Source organism: Pteropus medius, unplaced genomic scaffold, assembly GCF_902729225.1.
Source record: "Pteropus medius unplaced genomic scaffold, Ma_sr-lr_union100, whole genome shotgun sequence".
NCBI classification, from domain to species: Eukaryota; Metazoa; Chordata; class Mammalia; order Chiroptera; family Pteropodidae; genus Pteropus; species Pteropus medius.
The window spans coordinates 12900271-12922034 of NW_024347788.1; the positions used below are offsets into that span (position 1 = coordinate 12900271).

Below are 21764 nucleotides of genomic sequence, written 5' to 3' on the forward strand. Positions count from 1 at the left end.
TGTCAGGAGTGGAGGGGTGGTGAGTGGAAACGAGGGGAGAAGGGGCCTTGAGCGTGGAGTGCTAACTTGGAGGAGATACAGGCAGGGGAGTGAGGTGTTATGAGGAGGAGGTGCAGCATGTATGAGAAGAAGAGGAGGAGGGGGTGTATACCGAGGAGTAGGCGGCGGGCAGGGGAGGAGAGGAGTGTGGGCGGGGGGCGGGGTGGGAGGAGGCGTGTCAAGGGTGAGGGGGGCGGGCAGGGGTTTGGGGGGCGCGGGCGCACCTCTTCTTCAGGAGAGCGCCGTCCTCGTCGCGGCCCGGGCCCTCGTCCACGAGCCTGAGCCGCTGTCCATACCTGCGTCTTCTGACATCCGCGCTCTTTCATCGTCGCGGGCACCGCCCTCACCTGTCCGCAGGTTCCAGACCGAGGTCAACTACGACACCCTGGAGGTGCGGGACGGGCCGGCCGCCTCGTCGCAGCTCATCGGCGAGTTCCACGGCTCGCAGGCGCCGCACTTCCTGGTCAGCACTGGCCCCTTCCTGTCCCTGCGCTTCACCACGGACAGCAGCCGAGCCAGCGTGGGCTTCCTCATCCGCTACGAGAGTGAGTGTCCCCGCCAGGCGTGTCCCCACGCTGCCCGCGCGGCCCTGCCCAGCCGTCCGAACTTCCCCGTGACAGGGAGCAGCTTAGGGACGTTTACTTTAAAAGTCAAAAGGACACATTGGTTTATTATGAAGTAAAATCCGAAAACACGGCAGTGAACTGCGTTCCCTCACTGCATGATGGGACAACAGATTTCTGCCATTAGAAACGCCCCTGCTGGCCACGGGATCTAGCGGGGTGGGCACAGCGCTGAGATTATCCATATTTTTTGCTAGAAAACTAGAAAACATGGTTTGGGCAATCGTGGTTCTCGCCGGCAAGTGCACAGACACAGCGTTACTGGGTAGAGAGCACGTGTGGAAGACAGGACCTGACACCCCACAGAAGTTACTAAGTGACCGATAACTGTTAATATTAACAACTGTTACAAATATTCAAGAATACTTGTTGGAAATATTGAGCATCAGTTGATAAAACGTTATGGTGCAGTGTGTTTTGCAAGGCCATCCCTATGTCACGTGTGCCCTGCCATTCGTTTCCATAAATCCAGATGGCTTCACTACAAGTCTGTCCGCCCCCTTTTTTTCTAATGTGATGGAACCAAACCATGAGTTTAAGAGCACAGACATGCAAAGTCTGCACATTCTGGTGGTTCTGAACCCAACGGCAAGTTCAGGGAGTTCCCAGGATGACCTCGGGTTTGGTAACGCGCTAGGAAGAGCCGCCGGAAGCTGTCACACTCGTAGCCACGCGCATCATTTGAAAGCATTCCAGTTAGAGCCGGCCGGAGCAAGAGACATGGGGAGTGGGACCCGAGGGGCAGGTCAGACTCGAGCTTCCAGTGGTCGTCTCCCCGCGGCATCATGAACGGCGTCACAGTGACACCTCCTCCCAGCCGTGGGGTGTGACAGCATGCACAGGGCGCTGCCAGCCTACGGCGTCCCCTGAGCTCTGTGTCCACAGAGTTGGTGTTTCACTGCGTATGCGTCTTCGACTGAATCCTGGACCGCAGGGTGGAGCTCAGTCTCCAGCGGCCTCCCTCCTCGTAGGCTGGACTGAAGTCATTTGGCGCCAGGGGCCCGCCTCGAGCCACCTGGCTGGTCTGAACTCTCGGGTGTGGGCCCAGGGGTCCTCCGTGAATAGCAGGCTCCCGCCACGCAGGACGTGCCCGGCTTTGGCAGATGCCTCCCAGGAGGTAGAGCTGTCTGCGGAGGCCACTCTCTTTACTATGCAATTTTGATAGTGGCTCAGGTGTCCTACCCATGTCCCTCCCTGTGCCTAGTGAGTCACATTTTCTTTACTAATGAAAAAATATCACTTATTCATTTTAAGAAGTCACTCTTTATTCATATTTCATGCATTTGACTTCATGAAGGAAGGAATATTCATAAGGTACATCGCTCAAAGTACAATGGTCAGCAGTGTTAGCCCAGAGATCATTTGGGGGGACCAAACAGTCTGAATATTGGTGACGATTCAAGATTCGTGATTAACAGTTCAAGTCCTAACTGATTTTCCGAGCCTTGCTGAGTTGTGTGGGGCAACCGTGAGGTCTTTTTTTAATTTCTTTGCGTTTGTGCACATCACCATGATACCCGCTTCTCAGCTTCCCATTTTCCTTATTCTTAAAATATATATCAGTCTAAAAATAAACAGAAACGTTAGACAGAGAAAATAAATTCTTACAATGGCATGACTACACTTGATTTTATATAACATTTTACTTTTCAATATCTTTTAGCGTAAGCTAACCGTAGACATCTTGAAAGTGACTGACTTAAATGCACATTTAAAAACTACGTGTGAATGTATGGGATGCAGTTGTAGAATATCAACCGGAGGGCAGATTTAATTGGCGTTATGTGTGCGTGGGCTTAGGCGTATGTCCGCATGTATATAAAGGCCTTCCGAAGTGCGACCGCCAAAATCTAGCTGCAACATAAAATATCAGAAGGAAGGGAAGAGGGGACGGAAGGAGACAGAAAACAGGAAAGGATTTGGTTAGGCTTCTTTCGCTACAGATTATTGATTTTCAAATGAAGAGTAAAGTTCAAAGAGGTCAACACATTACTCATTTGCACTGTTCGGTATCTGGTAAATGATGGAACAGTATACATCTCTCTGCGGAAAAACATAGGTAAATATTAGAAATTGTATTTTTTACGTGAATGGATTATTGGATTCACTTGTATAATTTCCAGACCCGATCACGTCTGGGAATATTTCAGGTATATTAGGGCCCAGAAATGTTGTTCTTTTCTCTAAACCAGAATGACCCTTGTTTGACGTGTTCCTTCTGGGCATCAGGTGTGACTCTCGAGTCAGACTCCTGCCTGGACCCGGGAGTCCCCATGAACGGCCATCGGCATGGCAGCGACTTCGGCATCAGGTCGACAGTGACTTTCAGCTGCGACCCCGGGTACACGCTGAGTGACGACGAGCCGCTCGTGTGCGAGGGGAGCCACCAGTGGAACCACGCGCTGCCCAGCTGTGACGGTAGGTGGGCCCCGCGGCGGAGACCCGGCCGCGCGCCATCGGGTCTTCTATTTAAAAAAATTAGAAATCTACAGTAGAACACACGATGACACCCTAATCAATGGGGACGAGCCGTGGGAAGAACGAAATTTAAACCTACAAATTTTCTACAAATCAAGTTTTAAATTTAATAAAATCTAATTAAAATTAATTTGAACTTTTAATAAAAATTTATAAATATATAAAATTAATCTGGAAGGGTAAAGCCTGAGGAGCTAAGAAATACATTTAAGAATGAAAGGAGGGACTATGCTACCTGGTACTAAAGCACATCAAAAATCAACGACGATGGAAACAGGCCGAAATCCGTGCGGAAATGCTACATCAGCGATCTGGCCGCAGATCAATGCCTGCCTGAGAACTCGACTCATGATAAAACTTAGGATAAAATCGTTCCGAATCAATGACGAAGGATAACCTAGTTAATCAATTGTGTTGGTCAAATTGGATACCTGATCGGATTTTAAAATGGTAACAAAGCGAATAAAAGTTACACAGTTGATTAAGGATTGACACAAAGATTCAAAACTTAAAATCATTATTCGGAAATACAGTAGAACATTATTAAAGCAAACTTTTGTTGAGTGTATATATATATATATATATATACGTATATATTTCATTCGTTTATATAAATATAAGCGCATAGCTCAGTCGTCTCTAAGAAAAGATGGTAGAAGATCAATAGCATACGGATCGATACTGGCTCGCCCAGCCCAGAAGCAGGAATGAAGAACGCGTGGGAAGCAGCCCGTCGGAATCGGGGTTCCGGTCATGAGCAGATTTGCGGGGGGCAGCCGGCTTGCGAAGCAGCCTGTGGGGCAGCGGCTCTGGGCTGGGGTGACATGGTGCATCCACATTCCTACCAGGTGGGAGACAGGGAGGCGTCAGGAGAGGGGGTGGGCCACGTGCGCTCCGCGGGGCACCCGGCGCCATGGGCACCCCTGGCCTTTCCCACGGCGAAGCGAGGTACCCAGGCTCGGGCCCCGCATCCGCTTCCCTGTCACCCAGCGCACGTTGGCAAAGTTGGAAAGTTAAAGCTCCCGAGGGGGTCGCAAGCAAATTATTTGCTTCGCTTCTGCTTTACTGGAGCTATGCGGGGAACGGGGAATCCACGAGAAAAGGCTACGAAGAAATCAGCAAGCTCGGGAAGCTTTCGGGGTTGACGTGAGAATCTTGGTCAGTCACGGCTGGCCATCTGCATTTAGCCCTAAGTATTATTCTTGTTGCCTTTTCAAATCGTCACCATCTCGCAAACCCCATGAGTTTTTATTGTAACAAATGCTACATCAATAGGATTTTTAAACCTTTAGAACGTCATAGCTCTCGGAAAGGAAAAGAGAAATCAGAATTAATTATATTTTATATTGTGAAGAAAGTTAAACTCTATGCTTCTCACATCTCCACAGCGTTGCTTCGTTTCTACTATTCGCTCTTCATCCTTCTCAAGTTTTGGAGAAACGATGCGGCCATTGGCGGAAATTGTCCTTTTTTGGTGAAAGACAAATGCAAGGAAGACTTTGGAAAAAAATGTTCATTAAGTAAAAATTTCCGTAAACGGTTTACTCTCACAAGCTTGATTGGAAAGCCAGTGCGCGTTGCAGCCGCGGTCAGCTCAGGGACAGGAGGGGCTTATTTTTTTAAGTCACCCGGGGAAGCGAGTGCTTTATCTGAGGTGGGAGGGTATTTAGACAAGGAGATGGCAACACAAAGTTCCATCCTGGAATCGTGAAAGGCTCAGGGCACAACTTCCAAGAGGCGGCTTGAAGAACAGGGTCGAGAGGAACAGACAGGACTCGGAGAGAAGGCTGGTGGGTAGAAGGGAATGTGTCGTGGGAACGTCCTGATCGCAGGCGGTTCGAGGCCTTTCGTGCCGGTCCTGTGAGCACAGGCCTGACGGCAAAGCCGAGGCGTGAAGCCGGAGCACGCGGGGACCCGCAGCGGCCCCACGCGGGTCTCTGAGGTGAAGCCGAGGGCTCTGGGCAGGGCCGGGAACCACTCTCAGCCTCCGAGGCACAGCCTCGTGTAGCCACCTCGTTTATTGTAGGGTCCTTGCTTATGATTTCTTTGGAGAAAAGGATTCCAATAGGATGGATGGGTGGATGGGTGGATGGACAGCCGGCCGGATGGATGGGTGAAATGACTGCCATAGGACACAGAGAGGCTATGAATAATTTGAAATGGAAAGTAGCTTCATAAGTCTTTGCTATACGTAGAACTTGATCAGCAGTTTAAAGGGAGGGGGGATAATGGAGAGAGAGGAAGCGGGCGGCTGACTGCGCGTTCGCTCTCGGCCTCTTCAAGGAGCAGGCAGGGGAGGGTCCTGCGAGATAAACCGGACAAAACGGCCGAGACGCACCAGGTACAGGTGGCACGAGAACCCAGGAGTGGACAGAGGTGTCCTTGCCTGCGATGAGGGTGGCGCAGGACAGAGAAATGACTCCGGTGTGGCATCAGATGTAGCCAGCAGTGGGGATCCGGTGCCCAGAACGTGCACCTGAACCTGTCAGGTGCGAGGCCGGAGTTCGCAGAGTGGAACTAAGCGGCGTCTTCCAGGGAGGGGGCAGAATTCGTCATCTTTGATTCCCCGCCTCCCCCGCCCCCCCGTCACGGGGAACATGACGACGGCCTGTGACACGGCCGCGGCACGCAGCTCTCCACTTTCTGCAGTCCCGGGAGAGAAGACACTCTACGTAAACTTATTAAAGCTGGGGTTTTGTTTGCACGAAACGACGGCCGACTTATCCGCCAGCTTGAAATTACTAGAGGACGTGGCCAGGGTCTGGGCAGCGGGGAAGGACGCGAGGGGGGGCGGCGGTCCCCACCTGCACGGCGCGTGGGGGTCTCGGGCTCCGCGGGGAGACCAGCAGGGGCCCAAGGGCCCGGCAGTCACCTGGGGCCGACAGGTCGCAGGGCAGGCAGTCGACTCCGGGTTGGTGACGCCCCCCGCGCTCCCTGAGCCCTTCTGCCGCTTCTTTAAACGGCCGCCGTCCTGTCCGTGTCCGGGACAGCTGCGTGGACGTGTGTCCGTTACTTTGCTGGTCACCCAGACCTCCTCCGAGTTTTGAAAACAAGCTGAGCCGTGCTTACCTCCTCCTAAGGCCTTCGCCCGCCCGGATGTAACCTCCGCAGGGATGGGCACCTGTCCGTCTTAGTTTTCGTTGTATGTTCAGGCGCGAAGACGCTCGGGAAATAGCAAGTTCCTCAGTGCGTAACTCAGGGTGGCGGGTGGACGGACGGGTCGAAGTGGGCACCTCATCTATAGGGCCCCGACCCCCACAGGTCTCTGGATGGCCTGTGGGTCTTTCCTTCCTAGTTTTCTCCCCGCCACTTGTCGCCTTCCAGCATGGCATCTGACCCTCTCCTTATATCGTGGGCTCACGTCCCCCCGCGCCCCGCACTGCGATGGGCTGGGATGGGAGGCCGGCCCCCCGGAACAGGCATCGTGGGCTGTCTGTCATGTTCGTCTCTGCTCTGCTGAGGACAGCGCCTGCGCGGTCACGTCTGCTCAGTGACTACGTGTCAGACATATTAATTTCGAATATTATATTAATGTTACCTTTTTCATAGTCAAGTGTAGAGTTGATGTCATTGTAGGACGCGACAATCTTAAACTGTTCACATGTTCTAGAATTCATTTAAAAAGTTTCTCTTAGAATACACGATGAGAACGATCACATTTTTCATAAATTAGCTCATTCTTTTGCAAATGCTATTCGTGGAACTGGCTTGTATGACACGCAGTTCGAGATGCTCACGTGACGAGGAGAGTTGTTCCAGCTACAGTCATTTGAGGCTGGACCGTCTCGCCCCGCTCAGGAGAGGAAGCGGAGTCGAGCGTGCAGAGAAGGAGCGAGCGGGGCCTCGGGGCGTCAACACTGAGGCTTCATCCCCACAGAGCGTCTGCGCCTGAGACGCGGGTCTGAGTCCTTCAGCGACGCCCAGCGAAGGGGGATTCTTGCTGTCCTTCTCACCCGTGAGGGCATGGGGAGGGACACGGGGGCAGAGAAACGTGCTCCGTGCCACCAGCCAGGACGTGCAGCACCTGCGGTGAGGGTCCCGGCAGCCTGAGTCTGTGACACACGCGGAGACGTTCGAGGGGAGGGCCCCAGCTCCCCCGCCCCCTCCACGCCCCTGCTTTGCCGAGTTCGTGGCCTTTGACCCCTCTTCAGCTCAGTGAGGGAGGAAAGAAAACACACTGGCAAGAACGTGCCCAGCAGCCACCTGTCCGCAGAAGCAGGGCCCACTGCGTCTGTCCACACCTCCGAGGCCTAACACCTGTTCGTCGTCACTGAGAGCCGGGTGTCGGGTGTGTAGTATCCATCAGACTCTGTCCAGTGGCCACCGTCGCCGGCGCTGACCCGGGAGGCGGGTTCTCCACTGTTCCATTCTCAGGGTGAGGGAGCTGAGGGCGGGAGGCGGGCAGCTCGCGGACCATGGCGGGCGGCCGGCCGCAGGGGTGCGGTCTGAGCGTGGCATGGACCCCCCGACGGTCGGCGCCTCCCCTCCCGTGTGCGGTTCCGTGTGGCTCTTCCCCTCCTTCAAACCCGGGTCGCTGAGGCGCGTCGAACAGGACATTCGCCGGAGAGGGTTTAAATTCACTGACGCGCCGCCGAGGAAATGCAGACCGGCCCTCTGTCGAGCTCTGACCGGGGGTGTCAGTGCTCTCTGGAGAGACAGCCCCGGAGGCGTGCGCATCCGCGCCTGCCTGTGTGTGCAGAGGGCGAGAGAAATCGCCTTATTCATCATGGGGCCTTGGCCTCCAGCATGATGGAGACGGACAGGTTTCGGGGTCGGCAGCCGCCAGGCAGGAGCCCAGCAGAGCCATGGTCGAGGTGCCGTCCGCAGGCTGGTTGCCCGCGCGACTCAAAAGCAGCTGCCGATGTCCCGCTCAGTCCGAAGCAGGAAGGACAGCGAAGGCAGCCGGCGGGAGCTGCATCCTATTTGCAGGCGGCCATGCATTCTTATTCTAGTCAGGCCTTCAACTGATCGAACGAGGCCCACCCGCATCAGGAAGGGCGGGCGCTTTCCTCAGTCGGCCCGGTCAACACGCGTCCCGTCTGCAGACACCTCGCAGACACGCCCGGAGTCACACTGGACCACGCGTTTGGGTGCCTTGGTCAAGGTGACACGTTACATTCCCTGTCACGGGAGGGTTCCACTGGCGCTGCTGTACTGCTCTGTGATGTTTTCCTAAGACGTGCAGTGTGCGGGACGCCCGCGTACGAACCCACACGGTACCGTCGCAAGTAAAATAAAGCTTCGGCTCCATTTCTGTCTCGTGGGGGCAGAGTTCGCTCTTTTCTTCGTCCCTGGCTGATCGACGTCGCGCCGGATGTGTTTCATTCTAGCCGCCCTCGGGAGCCCATGACAGTGCCCTGACCTGTCCTTGTCGTTTCTAGCCCTGTGCGGAGGCTACGTGCGTGGGAAGAGCGGCACGGTCCTTTCTCCCGGATTCCCGGATTTCTACCCGAACTCTCTCAACTGCACCTGGACCATCGAGGTGTCCCACGGGAAGGGTGAGGAAGCACACGGAGCCCACACATCCGGAAATGACAGGATCCCGGGGTGGGGGGGACACTGCTGTACGAGCAGGAGACCCGGTTCCCTACGACCCTTCAGCGGCCGACCCTGATCTTTTATAAGATTTTTAAGAAAGACGGTCTTAAGTGGTGCTACAAGCGAAAGTATATTTCTTGTCTGATTCTGTTTATCAGATAACTGGGAACATAAGCTTTAAAATGAGCCGTAATGGTAAGAAAAAGAGGCACACGATACGAATATTGATTAAATACGGGGAAATGAGAAGAAACGATCTGAACTTCTAGTTTCCGGGATAGACCTGGCTGGGGCCCCCTTTGTGCTGTCTGCTGCTCTGAGCTCCCCGTGTTCTTACGCGTGACACGTCACTTATCTTCACGTAATCCAGGCGTGACTCGGGGGCCGTTTTCATTAATCTCCCTCCGTATCCAGATATCTGAAGACCAGGAGAACTTGCACTCTGAAGGAAATGTACTTTATAGTCATTGGACTCGGACGGTACCATGAGTCTTTTCGTGTGACTAAACCTGTCATTTTTAAGGAGATGATTTGGAATTGTGATCACGTAAACGTTGGGTCGACTTTGTCTTTCCACTTGGAGCTGAACTTGGCTTGATGTTAGACGGACTGTTACATGCGCTGCATCCCACTGCACCCTCCTGAGCACCTGTCGACACAGACGCAGGTGCAGACGCAGACACAGACGCAGGTGCAGACGCAGACACAGATGCCGGTGCAGACACAGACGCAGACGTGAGGAGTGGATGCAGACCTGAGCGCAGGTGCAGACAGAGACCAGGTGTAGATGCAGACACAAGTGTAGAACACACAGACTACAGGTCTAGACGCGGACACAGGCGCGAATGGACGGCAAGTGTGCAGACACAGGTGTAGATGACGCAGGTGTAGATGCAGACACAGATCTAGACGCAGACACAAGTGTAGACACAGACACAGACACAGGTCTAGACGCAGACAAGGCCTCCATGTCTCTAAGCCCAGAAGAATTGTCCTCCAGCCGCCATTAACGTGCTCCCCCCTCCCTCCCGGCCCCCAGGGGTTCAGATGATCTTCCACACCTTTCACCTGGAGAGCTCTCATGACTACCTGCTGGTCACGGAGGACGGGAGCTTTGCGGAGCCGGTGGCCCGGCTCACGGGCTCCGTGCTGCCGCACGCCGTGAAGGCCGGCCTGTTCGGGAACTTCACTGCCCAGCTGCGTTTCATCTCGGACTTCTCCATTTCCTACGAGGGCTTCAACATCACCTTCTCAGGTGCGCCTGTCTCTCCTGCTGTTGCTCCCCTGCCTCTGGGAACAGTAGTGTGTGTGTGTGCGTGTGCGTGCGTGCACACTTGTACGTGCGTGTGAGGGTTCGGGTAAGTAGCTGGCTGATGACAAGCATCAGTCAGGGGGGAGAGGAGGCAGAACCCCCTTGAACCAAGAAGGGAGGGATCGTCGGCCTGGCGTCCAGAAATGCCACCTTGCAGCTTCTCAAGGCAGAGTTTCTGTCACCGTGCTTTCCTGAAAAGCCTGCCACTCACCTCTTGCTTGTTATGAACTTTATCCGAATCCCTGGGACCCTGTTTTAACTGGGAGGCGTGCTCAGCGCCACTGTCCCCTGATAGCTTGGTCCCTGCCCCCCAGCGGAGGTCAGCACTTGCACTGTGGACCCCCCGGGGGTGAAAAGTGTGAATGCACACAAGGGGGGTGAGTTTCAGCCACCGTTCCGGAATTAAGACGCTTTTCGCTTTAAAGTATAATACGTAGATAATGTTTGCAAAGGGTTCACACTGCTCAGACGTTATCCATGTGGGTTTAATTGGAATGGTTTTATGAATCGTTATTTTTTTTTACCAATGAGAGGGGTGCAGATGCTTGCATTGCTCAAAGGCGCGGGAGGGCTGAGCGAGGTCGAGCAGCGCTGGCACCCCACCCCCGGCCCACACCCAGGCGGGCCGCCGGCCCACCCCGCAGGCGGCCTGCCCCACTGATGCCGCCCAGTTGCTACTTTGGAAGAGAGTGCTCTGCCCCTCAGGCTCCGCAGCCCAGGCCTCATGTCATCGTCCACGGTGGCGCTGGGTGATACCATGTGACCCAACAGGGCGCATTACGGACGCGGGGACAGTGAAGAGGAGGAGACTAAGCAAACAGGCGCCCCCCACGCTGACTCCCTGCCTTCCCACGGACGGCGACGGCGGAATAGCGGGCCGAGGCCGGGACAGTCGGGAAGGAGGCGCGTCCACACGGGCGGACGTGGGCGTGTGGGCTCCGAGGCGCCAGGCGCAGCCCATGTCATTAGAGCCGACGTTTGGACGCTTTATCCCCAAATGCAGAAATGTGCCAGGCAGTGTTTTTCTTTTTCTTTTTTTAAAAATTATATAGCGCCTTCTTCCTCAGTGGTTTACATAAACTGTCAATAGTTTGTAGAATATTTTTCATTACATTTCGATGAAACGTGCTTTATAGATTGAAAGCCGACAAGGAAAACCGCTGTCTCTTACTGACGTGTGTGTCAGAGGTGAGACTGGGGACGATGAGCTTTCCACCACCGTCACCTTGGGGGTCTGTTCCACATTTCGGTTATTCAGTGCAGCTTTCAGAGGAGGACTGACCGATTTTAGAAATGAGAAATAGCGGTAAAATGATGTCCCACTATTAAAGTGAGTTTCGAAATGGGTCGTCTTACTTTATCGTATGTCTGTTTAAGAAGATGCCGAAGTCCGTGCCGTTTGTCCAATGCGAGCCCCACGGGCCGGGAAAACCATCCGCCCGGCCGGAAGCAGAGTTTGGGAAGGAAAGTCTGTGTTTCTGCATTTCGGTTCCTTTCTGAATGTCTGCTGATAACCGCTGCGTGTCCCCCGAACCCCCACGAGTCTGCTGTCTCTTCCGCCCCAGAGTACGACCTGGAGCCCTGTGACGACCCCGGCGTCCCTGCCTTCAGCCGCAGGTTCGGCTTCCGCTTCGGAGTGGGGGACACGCTGACGTTCGCCTGCTTCCCGGGGTATCGTCTAGAAGGTGCCGCCAAGCTGACGTGCCTGGGTGGGGGCCGCCGTGTGTGGAGTGCACCTCTGCCAAGGTGTGTGGGTAGGTGGTCACACGCTTTCATTTCATTCATCCGGTGGGGACGGGGCCCGGCGCGGTCAGGACCAGCGGGGAGGGCGGGAGCCGGGGCTGCTGGGGCTGGGACCGGCCGGGGGTCTTACCTCAAGGTCGGCCCCTCTCAGCTCTGAAGCTCCACGAGTGAGCAAGGGGCAGGCTCAGGCACGTGTCAGGTGTATTTACGAAGGGGAAAACGTACTTAGACTTCACGTCTGGAAAGACAAAAGCTGGCAGCCACGCCCTGTGAACGCAGCCTTTGACGACGATGTGCATTAAAAACACGGTCTCTCCTGGCACGGCGATGGCGACGATTTAAAACAGGGGCCGTTTCATTTCCTTCTGCTTTAACTCCTGGGTGACTGCGGCGGACACGTGAAGGCCACCTTAGCCTCTTCCAGTTGTTCCTGAGGATTTCGAGAGGTCGTTCTGGGGGGCGAGGGGACCTCAGGTGCTGCAGCGCCAGGAGCTGTGCCGACGGGGGCAGCCGGGGGTGAGTCGGGGTCGTATTTATCTCCAAGGGGAACCGCGCTGCCGTTAGGAGTTAGCAGAGAGGGCAGAGGGCAGTGTCGCTCCGACGTGGCGTTTGCCTGCGGGTCTGGCGGGAGCCCCAGAGACGGTGTCTGGTCCCTGCCACGTTGCTTGACGTGCACGGGATTCGCCATCTGTTCTCTAGAGTTACAGAAAACCGTCTAACGGCGGAGCATCGTGACGTTCGACGTTGTCTAGAGATGAACCATGATGGCCCTTCACTGTGAGACTTCTGAGTCCGAGGGAAGTCCGCGACATGCTCTGTACTGGTCTTTCTGGCTGATAAACCAGTTGTGAAAGTAAATTTCTTACTCCCCCAAATACTGGGTCGATAGCTTAGCAGCAGCAGACTTTCCCTGGGACTCGAATCTCTTCGGGTGTCAGCATCACTTAGGAACGCCGTAGGATCCCGAAGGTCACGCCGTCTCTTTGTGCCCGAATGAACCGCAGACAGCCAGAGAGTCAGAACTGGACTATGACACTGTCAAACCAGCGACCCTGAGTCTGGCCGTCTCTATCTCTCGCTGGGCGCATCTGTGTGTTTCTGCCCCCGGCTTTCTCCCAAAACAGTGCCTCTCATATCTTTTTGGTTATGATTTTTTATTTGAGAATTAGATGCAAGTTTGAACACTGACTCAAGAAAGAGAAAAGGTACAGTATTTTGTGGATGGTCCTAGGAGTTCCCCGAGATGCCTGGAATCCGTATTCCTCAGGTTGGGGATGACGGAACAAGATCAGGTCTGGAAGAAAATTTCAGCTCGATGAAATCGAAGCGTCGTTCTACAGAAGTCGCATTAAGTGCTTTACGGAGCATCGTGTTCCACGGGCCGCTATTCTATCTCGAGTCTAAATCCGCGCTGTTGTTCCTGTTGCCTGGGTCTTCACACCGTTGCTACGACGCGAAATGAGGAGCCGGTGCTGTGGGCCGCGCCGCTCTGCGCCCCCCGGGCGCGCGCCACTCCGCAGCGGCCTTGAGCAGGAGGGAGCGCCTCCCGGTCCCGCCCCGCTGGCTCGCGCCCCTCTGCCCCCGTCCCCACGGCCGGCAGCGACCGGCCTCGCCTACCTCCGCGCCCTCCCGCCCGCCGCTCCCTCACTCAGCGAGGCGCACCCCCTTTTCTGTGAGGCTGATGTCCCGATTTGGGGACGCGCCTCACCTGTCCCCTTCTCCCGCCCGCTTCCCCACCACTGAAGAGCGGCCGCCTCCGCGATAACCCCTCTGCCCCGGGAGCTTGTCCTCATCGTCTGCCTCCCCGTGGGGCTGAGCGCTCCCCCACGGTGGGGGCCCCCCATCCCAGGATGGCAGTCTGAGTGAAGACCCGTGGCACCAGCGTTCCCTAACCTACTGCTGTGCCTTTTAACTCGCTTTTTTTTTTAGACAGGGTATTATGAACCTACACATCCACATCAGAATAATTCCTAAGTAATATGGCTGAGAGCATTTTTAAAAACCAGTGAAAATGAGAGTATCTGAATTCCATTTGTTGAACAAACTACAATGCCTTGAAATGGAATAAAATAAGAAAAAAAGTCAACACTCTTAGCCTCACTTGTTTAATCGATTACAAATATTTTAAAGAGGCAGAGTAAAAATATTCTGCGCGTATTTTGACAAACATAATATTTTGTGATGATCTTAATAGCTTTAAATATTTGGACCGATTCTATTTAAGCAACATTTTTCCATACCAACCAGTCTATTGTTCTCACTTATTTATTTGCTTAAAATTTTAAAACAAAATGTAAAAACTAATCTCTGTTGAATCTGAAAGGTTAATCCGATGATAGCATTGAATTAAGGAAATAAAGGATTATAGGAAAATAAATGGATTTAAATGGAAACATTTTATGTAATTCTTAGATATTCTTTATGAGTAAAAATGAGATTACATATTTAAACAATATAGATTCCATATGTGCATAGCATACATTACGTATAGATATGATAGAGATAGGTATAGATAGACACATTTCATTTGAAAATAGTTGTATCCATCTTTGCACGCCACTAGATTTAATTCAAAACCAATTTCAGACGGGCGACATGCCTCGAAGAAAGCATGCGAGGTAGCTGTCACGTGTCATCGTGGGGCACCTCGTGCAGTCTGAAATGTGCTGGCCCCGTGCCCACCCGCTGCCCACTGGAGTCACATGCCTTCCTCTGGGACCCTCTGCAAGCTGTACACATAATTAACTAGCAACACGTGGCTGCTTCTCACGCCCACCTGCGTGGCCCTCAGCAAGTTAGTGAAGCTTGCTGGGCCTCGGTTTCCTCATCCGTAAAGTGGGTGCGATTATCCACACCAACCTCATGGGCTCGCTAGATTTATTGAACGATTAACATATATAAAAATACGCTCTATGTAAGTGACAGGCAGACCACAGAAGAGCAAGTTGCTGTTCCCTGTCCGGCACAGCGGAGTTGCCATTGATTTGCGGGGCAGCTGCTCCGTCTTCAGGGCTGTCCACCCAGACCGGGCGTAGAAGGCTTTTCGGAGCCCTCCTCCCCAGCCCTCTCTCCCTCTTCTGCACAGTCTCGAGGGCGCGTTTCCCTGCAGGCGTTTCCGCTGCTCCAAACAGCCCTTCGTCAGGACTCCCTCCCCCCTCGCAGGGACTGCCACGTGCTTCAGTGAAGCCACCGGTCCCCCGGCCCGGCCCGCCCGTTTGCAGCCCCATCCCGAGTTCCCTCACATGGTCCCCGGTGGTAGCGGTGCCGACGAAGCCACGTAAACATCCCGTTCTCCTCGCGCCTGAGACTCCGTCCGTGTGTCCCAGCACTGTCCCCGCCTGCGCTTCTCCCTGTGCCTTTGGCGTCGCCCACCCGGCCGCCTCACCGCGCGGTGAACGAAGGCCCTCGAGCTCAGGTGGCTGGGCGCATTCAGCCTTCGAACCGTGAGATGTCCTCACTGGCCTTGCCGTAAAACCAGAAGACGGCAGTGACGACTGCCACCCACGTTCATCAGAGTAGCGTCGGCTCAACACGGATACCCGCCCCAAACCGAGGAACGGCGCCTGCGCGAAAGTCTGTCACGCACAGAAAAGTACAAATATAGATAAAACAGTGACAACACGTGTTACATGGGTGCATAAAATAAAACACTGAGCTAAAGGACTTTTTAACGAACGCCACGAGTGCATATACCGTCGCGCACGCGGAGAACTCGCAGAAGGAACCGTCTCCCGGCGTCGGCGCGTGACGCTGGAGCCCGGGCAAGGCCCGCACCAGGCGCCGGCGCCGCGGTCGCTCCGCTCCGCTTCGGCTAGGCATGCGCAGTGGTTAAGTGGCTCGTTTTTTAATAGCCACTTAGAAACTTCGTGTCCCAGCATGAGAAGCGCCTGGTGGCACCTGCGGGGCCTGCGTCTCCGAGGGGCGGGCGTGCGGTGCGCTGCGGGGCGAGGGGGCCGCTGTCCGCCCGCCGGCGGTCGCCAGTGACCACAACGCTTGTCACCGCCGCTTACCGCGGACTCGCTCTCAATTTGCGCTGCGTGTTATGTATCTGGTTAAGAAAAAAATCCCCAAATCCAGTTCCTAATAAAAACATCGGTACATTTTCAAGTTTATTTTTTTCTTCTCATGTATCCGAAGGCTAAAGTCTTCTATTTCTACCTTTTTGTCGTATTATAAGAAATAATCATACGGTTAACGTCTTACATGCTAGTAAAAAAACCAAACATGATCTCCAGTTACTTGGTGACTTATTCTGAGTCAAAGGCCTTCAACGTATAGTCCCTTCCACAATAAACTCGTATCACCCGTTTCATTTCTAACTCTAGATCACACATTATGAATTGTTAACTCTCACACGTATTCGGCCTTAAACGGCAGGAAAAGGGCGCGGGTTCCCGCCTGAGCGCTCACGGCAAACCCGTGACTGATCTGTATCAGCCGTGTGACTCGGGAAAAGCGCGGGATTTTTAAGCTATTCTGGGCTCCAGTTTCCTCATCTGTGAAGTGAGGTTTATTCGCATATCGGACGAGGTGCCCGTGAGGATTCAGTGATTCGAAGCATGTGAAGAACTTAGAAGAGCACGTGACACCGAAGCCCGTCACCGCATTTTACACGCGAGCCGCCTCTCCAGAGGTCGTGTCCGTCGCGGCGGGGCTCACGGGCGGCGGTGACCAGGGCATCTCCGGGCCTTGGCCGTCCTCGCAGGGCGGCCCCGAGGACGCAGCGGGACTTCGCGTCGCCATCTGCATGGTGATCGCAGAGCGGCGGAGCTGTCGTCCACTCGGGTTCAAGGTCCTGGGACGTAGCGCTGTGCCGAGTTCATGACCCCTCCATCTTCCTGACCTCATGCAGTCAGGGAAGACGACTACCCAGCTCCTGCGGACCCGGCGGTGACCGGAAGGAGGGCCAGGGCCGCCGCTGCCCCTTCCGCCTCCCGCCCACTTCCAGCGGCTGACCGCCGGCGCGCGCTTCGCAGTGGACGTCGCGCGCGCGGGGCGGGATGGGCCCCGTGCGGTCAGACGCTTGCCGAACCGACATGCGCACAACCAGCGGCTGTCACCACGAAGTTATTTGGACGGCTTCCTCAGACTGAAAATATCCATTTGCCATTATTCGTCATTATTTTTTATACCTTCGATTGCAAGACATTTTTTCAAACTTATAAGGTAAATGGATAAAAGGACCTAAATTTGATTTTCGAATGTTTTCCTTTATTGATCACTGTCAAATTCGATTTTAGATAAAAATTCCTCGTATTTGTGACCTGGTTCTTAGAATTCAGTGAGTGTCCTCTGCTGTTCGCTTTGTGTCCACTACCTTTAACGAGCTGGGAACCCTCACGGTTCCAGACACACGCGGCCAAAGGGCGACACTCTGCTTGGCTATTTTAGTCATTCTTTTCTCATTTGTACTGACTTTTATGCTGCAAAAAAAAAAAAAAAAACCCTCTCTCTTCAGGAAAGAAAGAAAGCGAGTAAGAGTGTGTTCAACCAGGCTCATGAGGAGTTATCGTTTCCCGTGGAGATTATTTACCTAAAATGTTTCGAATTTAAGGTATGAAACCCTACTTCTTCAATCTCAGGTTTCCTGAGAATCGATCGTCAGATTGCCGACACGAAAGGGACCCCGCCCTATTCGAAGGCCACCAGGACCCAGGCCTGAGTGTCAAGGCCCAGACACTGAGCATGGGAGACGTAGCGCTTGCCTTTGTCTCTACAGAAGCGCTTTCTCAGAAAGTAGTATTATAATTAGGCAAATCCATAGTATAATAGCAATAACCATAGCTCTAATTTAGATAACAAAGAGTCCATCACGTTGAGCTGAGTCGCCGATTTCCAGAGCTTTTTCTCGACACCCCCTCCTCCTGCTTCCTGACACCGCCGCCTTCTCGTGCATATCTGAGGAACCCGGACGGGCGAACCCACGTGCCCGGTTCCCTCCCGGCGCTTCTCCACGACGACCTTTCGAGGCCCAAGTGTGCAAATCGCCGCGAGCCGATCAGGAATGTCCAGCTCCTCCTCCTCCCGGCAGGCAGGCTGGGAATCACGGCTGGTGTCGGAGCCGATTTCACGAGCGGCCAGAGAAAGGCGGGAACGCGAGCCCCCGGGGATGGGAACGGGCCGGAGCCGCCGCCCGGCGTGGGGATGCCCTGCGCCGCCCGCCCGAAGCTCGCGCCGCGTTCCCGCCTCCCGGTGCGCGGCGCGCGGCAGCGATTATCCGTTTCCGACTTGATCGTGGTTCTTCCAGCTCATACTTATTTTGTGGAATTTTTTAAAAATCGCCGTGTTTGGCCCGTCGTGTGGCCAGTCAGTGATCTGATGTGACGCTCCGGAGGCTTTTCCTGTCGCACACACGCACCCGCGTGCGCGCACACGCATGCACACCTTCAGCAACCGGTCGCTTAGGACCGTGCGGGGCGCGTGGAATTTTCGAGCGGAAGGAGTTTGTAACCTGTTCCCTTTTGCGGCGGAGGAAACAGGTGCCGGGAGCTGGGGCGACCTCAGAGCTGACGAAGCGCAGAGCTGCGTTTATTTTTGTATTTCACCTTATTAAAGATTGTTTTATGCAAATTTGGATCTTGAAGAGAATTACCCTCTCCTTTCCCTAGGGAAAGGGGACAGGGGCACAGTGGTTAGTGCCACTGAATGGCTTTCCATCCCCCGACCTAAAGCGGAGAGCCCACCGCTGTGACGCAGTGGCGGGCGGCTCGTCCAGCCTTGGCGTCGCCGTTAACCGCATGCGGGTGACACATGCTACGGTGTGGGAAGCTCGCATCAGTGCCACCGCAGACCTGGAGGGAAGTCCCGTGGGACAGAACCACGACGTGGAGAGGTGACACGGCTGCCCGGCGACAGGGCCAGAGTGCTCATCCTCGATGTTGTTCCGGGACCCTGTGGGGTGCCGTGCCGCTCCCGTGGAGTAAGGGGTGTCTTATTAGAGAAAATGAGAAAATCCTCAAAATGGGATAAATGGGGTTATCGTCCCTGTGCAGTCGGTGAAACAGTAAAAAAAATAATAATAATCAGTAATTTACAAAAATGATGTGTTAATAACGGATATGCATCGAGAGAAGCGAGGGCTGTCATGGTTTGAAAGTGTTTCTCTATTAAATTCAGTCATCCCACTTTTGAATCCTCTTTCCTGTTCACGTCCTGTTTCAGCTGAATGTGGAGCGCGTGTGGAAGGAAGCGAAGGGACGTTACTATCGCCGAACTTCCCATCGAATTACGACAATAACCACGAGTGTATCTACAAGATAGAAACGGAGCCCGGCCAGGGGGTCCAGCTACGCGCGCGGAGCTTCCAGCTGTGCGAAGGGGACACGCTAAAGGTGAGAGCTGCTCTTTAACGGGACCCTGTCTGTCCCCCCCCGGGGCGCAGCGTCCGTCCGTCCGCAGCGCCAGATACGGACACGCACGTGTCGACGTGTCATCGTAGACGCACGTGTTTTCCCGTTTCTCCGCCTGGTTTGAGAAGACGGGGCGTGGTGTCCCTGGTGGCCGCATGCGGACTTTGAAATACCTTCGTCCTGGATCTGGCTTTATTAGTCGTGTATCGTAGGTGGATTATCTAACATTTTTAAACTTCAGCTTCCGAATGCGTGAGAACATGCAATGACACCTACTTTGGGGGGCTGTTTTGAGGATTAAATGATACAGTACGGGCGACTGTGTCCAGGATTGTTCCTGGCGCATGTATTAACCACTGGAACTTGCAGGGCCCGGAACCGATCTCTCCCACAGTCCTTCTCGGGTTTCACCTGTGGTCAGGACGTTCAGAGCTTCGAGGTTTTCGATGTGTCCATGGCGGCTATTGCAGCCTCTGTCACTGGAGTAGACGGCACGGCTCACGTGGACAAGCCAGGCCAGGACGGAGCAGAACCTCAGGGGATGCAGGGACATGCTGACGTGCGTCCAGCAGCGAGGCCTCCGTGCCTTAGATACTCCACGTGTCAAGGCCGAGGGAAGCGCCCTGCGTAGAACCTTCTGGATGGACTCCCCGGAGAACACGCGGGGGACAAGGCCAGGGCCACCGAGAGCTTACCCCGTTCCGTAAAATTCTGCGTTTTTTTAATTCTCTTTGAACCTTCACGGATTCTCAGGATGGCACGTCTCAGATTCAGTACCTGCGCTCACGTTCAGCCGTGAGCACTAAGAAAATATGCAGAAATCCAGCCGAAGGGAAGATGGTGGCCTCCCCTCAGCGGAGAAAGCGGGGTCCCCGGCAGCTCCCCTTGACCTCACTGCAGCTATGTGCGCAGGTCAAGGGGAGCTCACCGAGGAGGGCCCTCACTTCCTCCTAGGTCCACGTTGCACTGCGTTCCAACATCATAACGCAGAAGCGCGCTTTCATCCGTCCTTGATTTTAACGGTCTCTGGAAAGCTCCCGCTGGCTCCGCGAAGCTCTGTCATTAAGAAGTGAGTCTCGGGCGGGGAACGAGTACATTCTCACTCATCTAAAAAATTTAAAGTTGCACCCTAAGTGACCACTTTCTGAATTTTTTTGCTAACCTCAAATTTAGAAGTCGGTAAGCCTTTTCAGCAAACTTTTAGGTAACCATTCCCTGTACTTGGTGCCGGCGAGCGATCACAGACGCTGATAAATATTACTGCGGTGGGAAGGAGACGAGGTTCGGCTGTGATCATGTGATGCCTCAACTCGATTAGAACAAAAACAAAAAGAAAAATCTGGTTCACCACATTTCATGCCCAAGGCACACTGTCCGCCATCTCGAATACCTAAATGTTTCGCCGGCGTCTACTTTACTGAATGTGCTAGTAAATATCTCAGTGTTAAAAGTATTTCAAGTGGAACGATCTTCATTTTTGAGCATAAATGCTGTCCGCTTCACCCCTTCGGCCATACTTTGTTCCAACAACGAAGACCAAATTTGCACGCACACTCCCGCACAGACACGCGACACGCGACACGCTCTCGCGTCACGTGGGGAGCTCTAATGAAAAGTCGTGAAGGGGACACATGATGGGCAGAGGCCGAGTGTGGACACAGGACCCCGGGAGACAGCTCGCGTCCCAACGTCCCCAGCACGCTGGGACACCGCGTGACGCTTCCTGGCCTGTGACGGCCCGCTTGCTGGCCGCGGCACTGGGGGCGCATGGAGCTGGCGGAGCTCGTCACCCCGTTCACCGGACTGAAACCTCACGTCCTCTGGCTTCCCACATGGGCCGCGCTGTCCTTCGTGACGAATGTGAGACGCGCGTCCGGCGTCCGGCCGGTGGAGGCTGAGCTGTCGCCATCGGTGGCCGCTTCTCTGATCAGCAGTGTCCACTGTGCTGGGCACTCAGCAACCCCGCTGTCCCTCCCGGAGGTCGTCGCCGCGGGGAGACTGCGAGCCAGGTGCTCCCGCGGGGTCTGCTCGGTCCCCGCCAAGGGCCAGTCTGGCCCAGTCCAGGCCGGTGTTGCCCATGGCCTCTGACGACAGGCCGTCTCCACGGCCGTCTGTGCAGGGCAGACAGCGGGGGACCTCGGGGCACAGCGAGGGCCAGGCCCGTGGGGGGCCAGGTGGGGGGCCTGGCCGGTCCCTCTCTGAGGCAGACCCTCCAGACCCACGACTCCTCATAATCCAGGCCCAGACCCCTCACTCTGCCTAGCGAGTCCCCCTATTAACCAGCGCACGATTTTCCAAATAGCCTGCTGACAGCTTTTACTGAGGAATTCTAGGCCCTTCATTCTATGCCAAAATATGCCGATCGAATTGAAATGAAAGAAAATAATGATCCATCACATTAATGTTTCTAATTGAGTTTTCTCCTTTCGGAAGTGCGCGTTTTGTGCGTACCTGCCGAGCGACGCATACGGTTTTTCTGTTTATTAGAGACGATGATAGAAAAGTAAGACTCTGCGTGAGAAAGAAGAGAGTGGGGAAGAAAGGCAGGGGCCGGAGGGGGCTGCTGAGGACGTCGACGACTTTCGTTCAGTTCAGATTTTCTTCTCAGGAAAGACGCCTGACAGTATCATGTAAAATCCCGCCTTCGAGATGCAACGTCTTGTTAAAGCTACTAAATTGGAA

General features: G+C 54.4%; 1 protein-coding gene across 1 annotated transcript in view; it reads left to right on the forward strand.

Annotated features, from left to right (window-relative positions):
• Positions 1 to 21764, forward strand: part of CSMD1 (CUB and Sushi multiple domains 1) — a 1293618-nt gene that overhangs the window by 1068172 nt on the left and 203682 nt on the right. The window contains exons 17-22 of the mRNA XM_039877340.1: positions 397 to 584; positions 2892 to 3080; positions 8522 to 8638; positions 9718 to 9933; positions 11556 to 11744; positions 18895 to 19064. Of these exons, the coding sequence (XP_039733274.1) occupies positions 397 to 584; positions 2892 to 3080; positions 8522 to 8638; positions 9718 to 9933; positions 11556 to 11744; positions 18895 to 19064 (1069 nt within the window). The remainder of the gene's footprint in view (positions 1 to 396; positions 585 to 2891; positions 3081 to 8521; positions 8639 to 9717; positions 9934 to 11555; positions 11745 to 18894; positions 19065 to 21764) is intronic.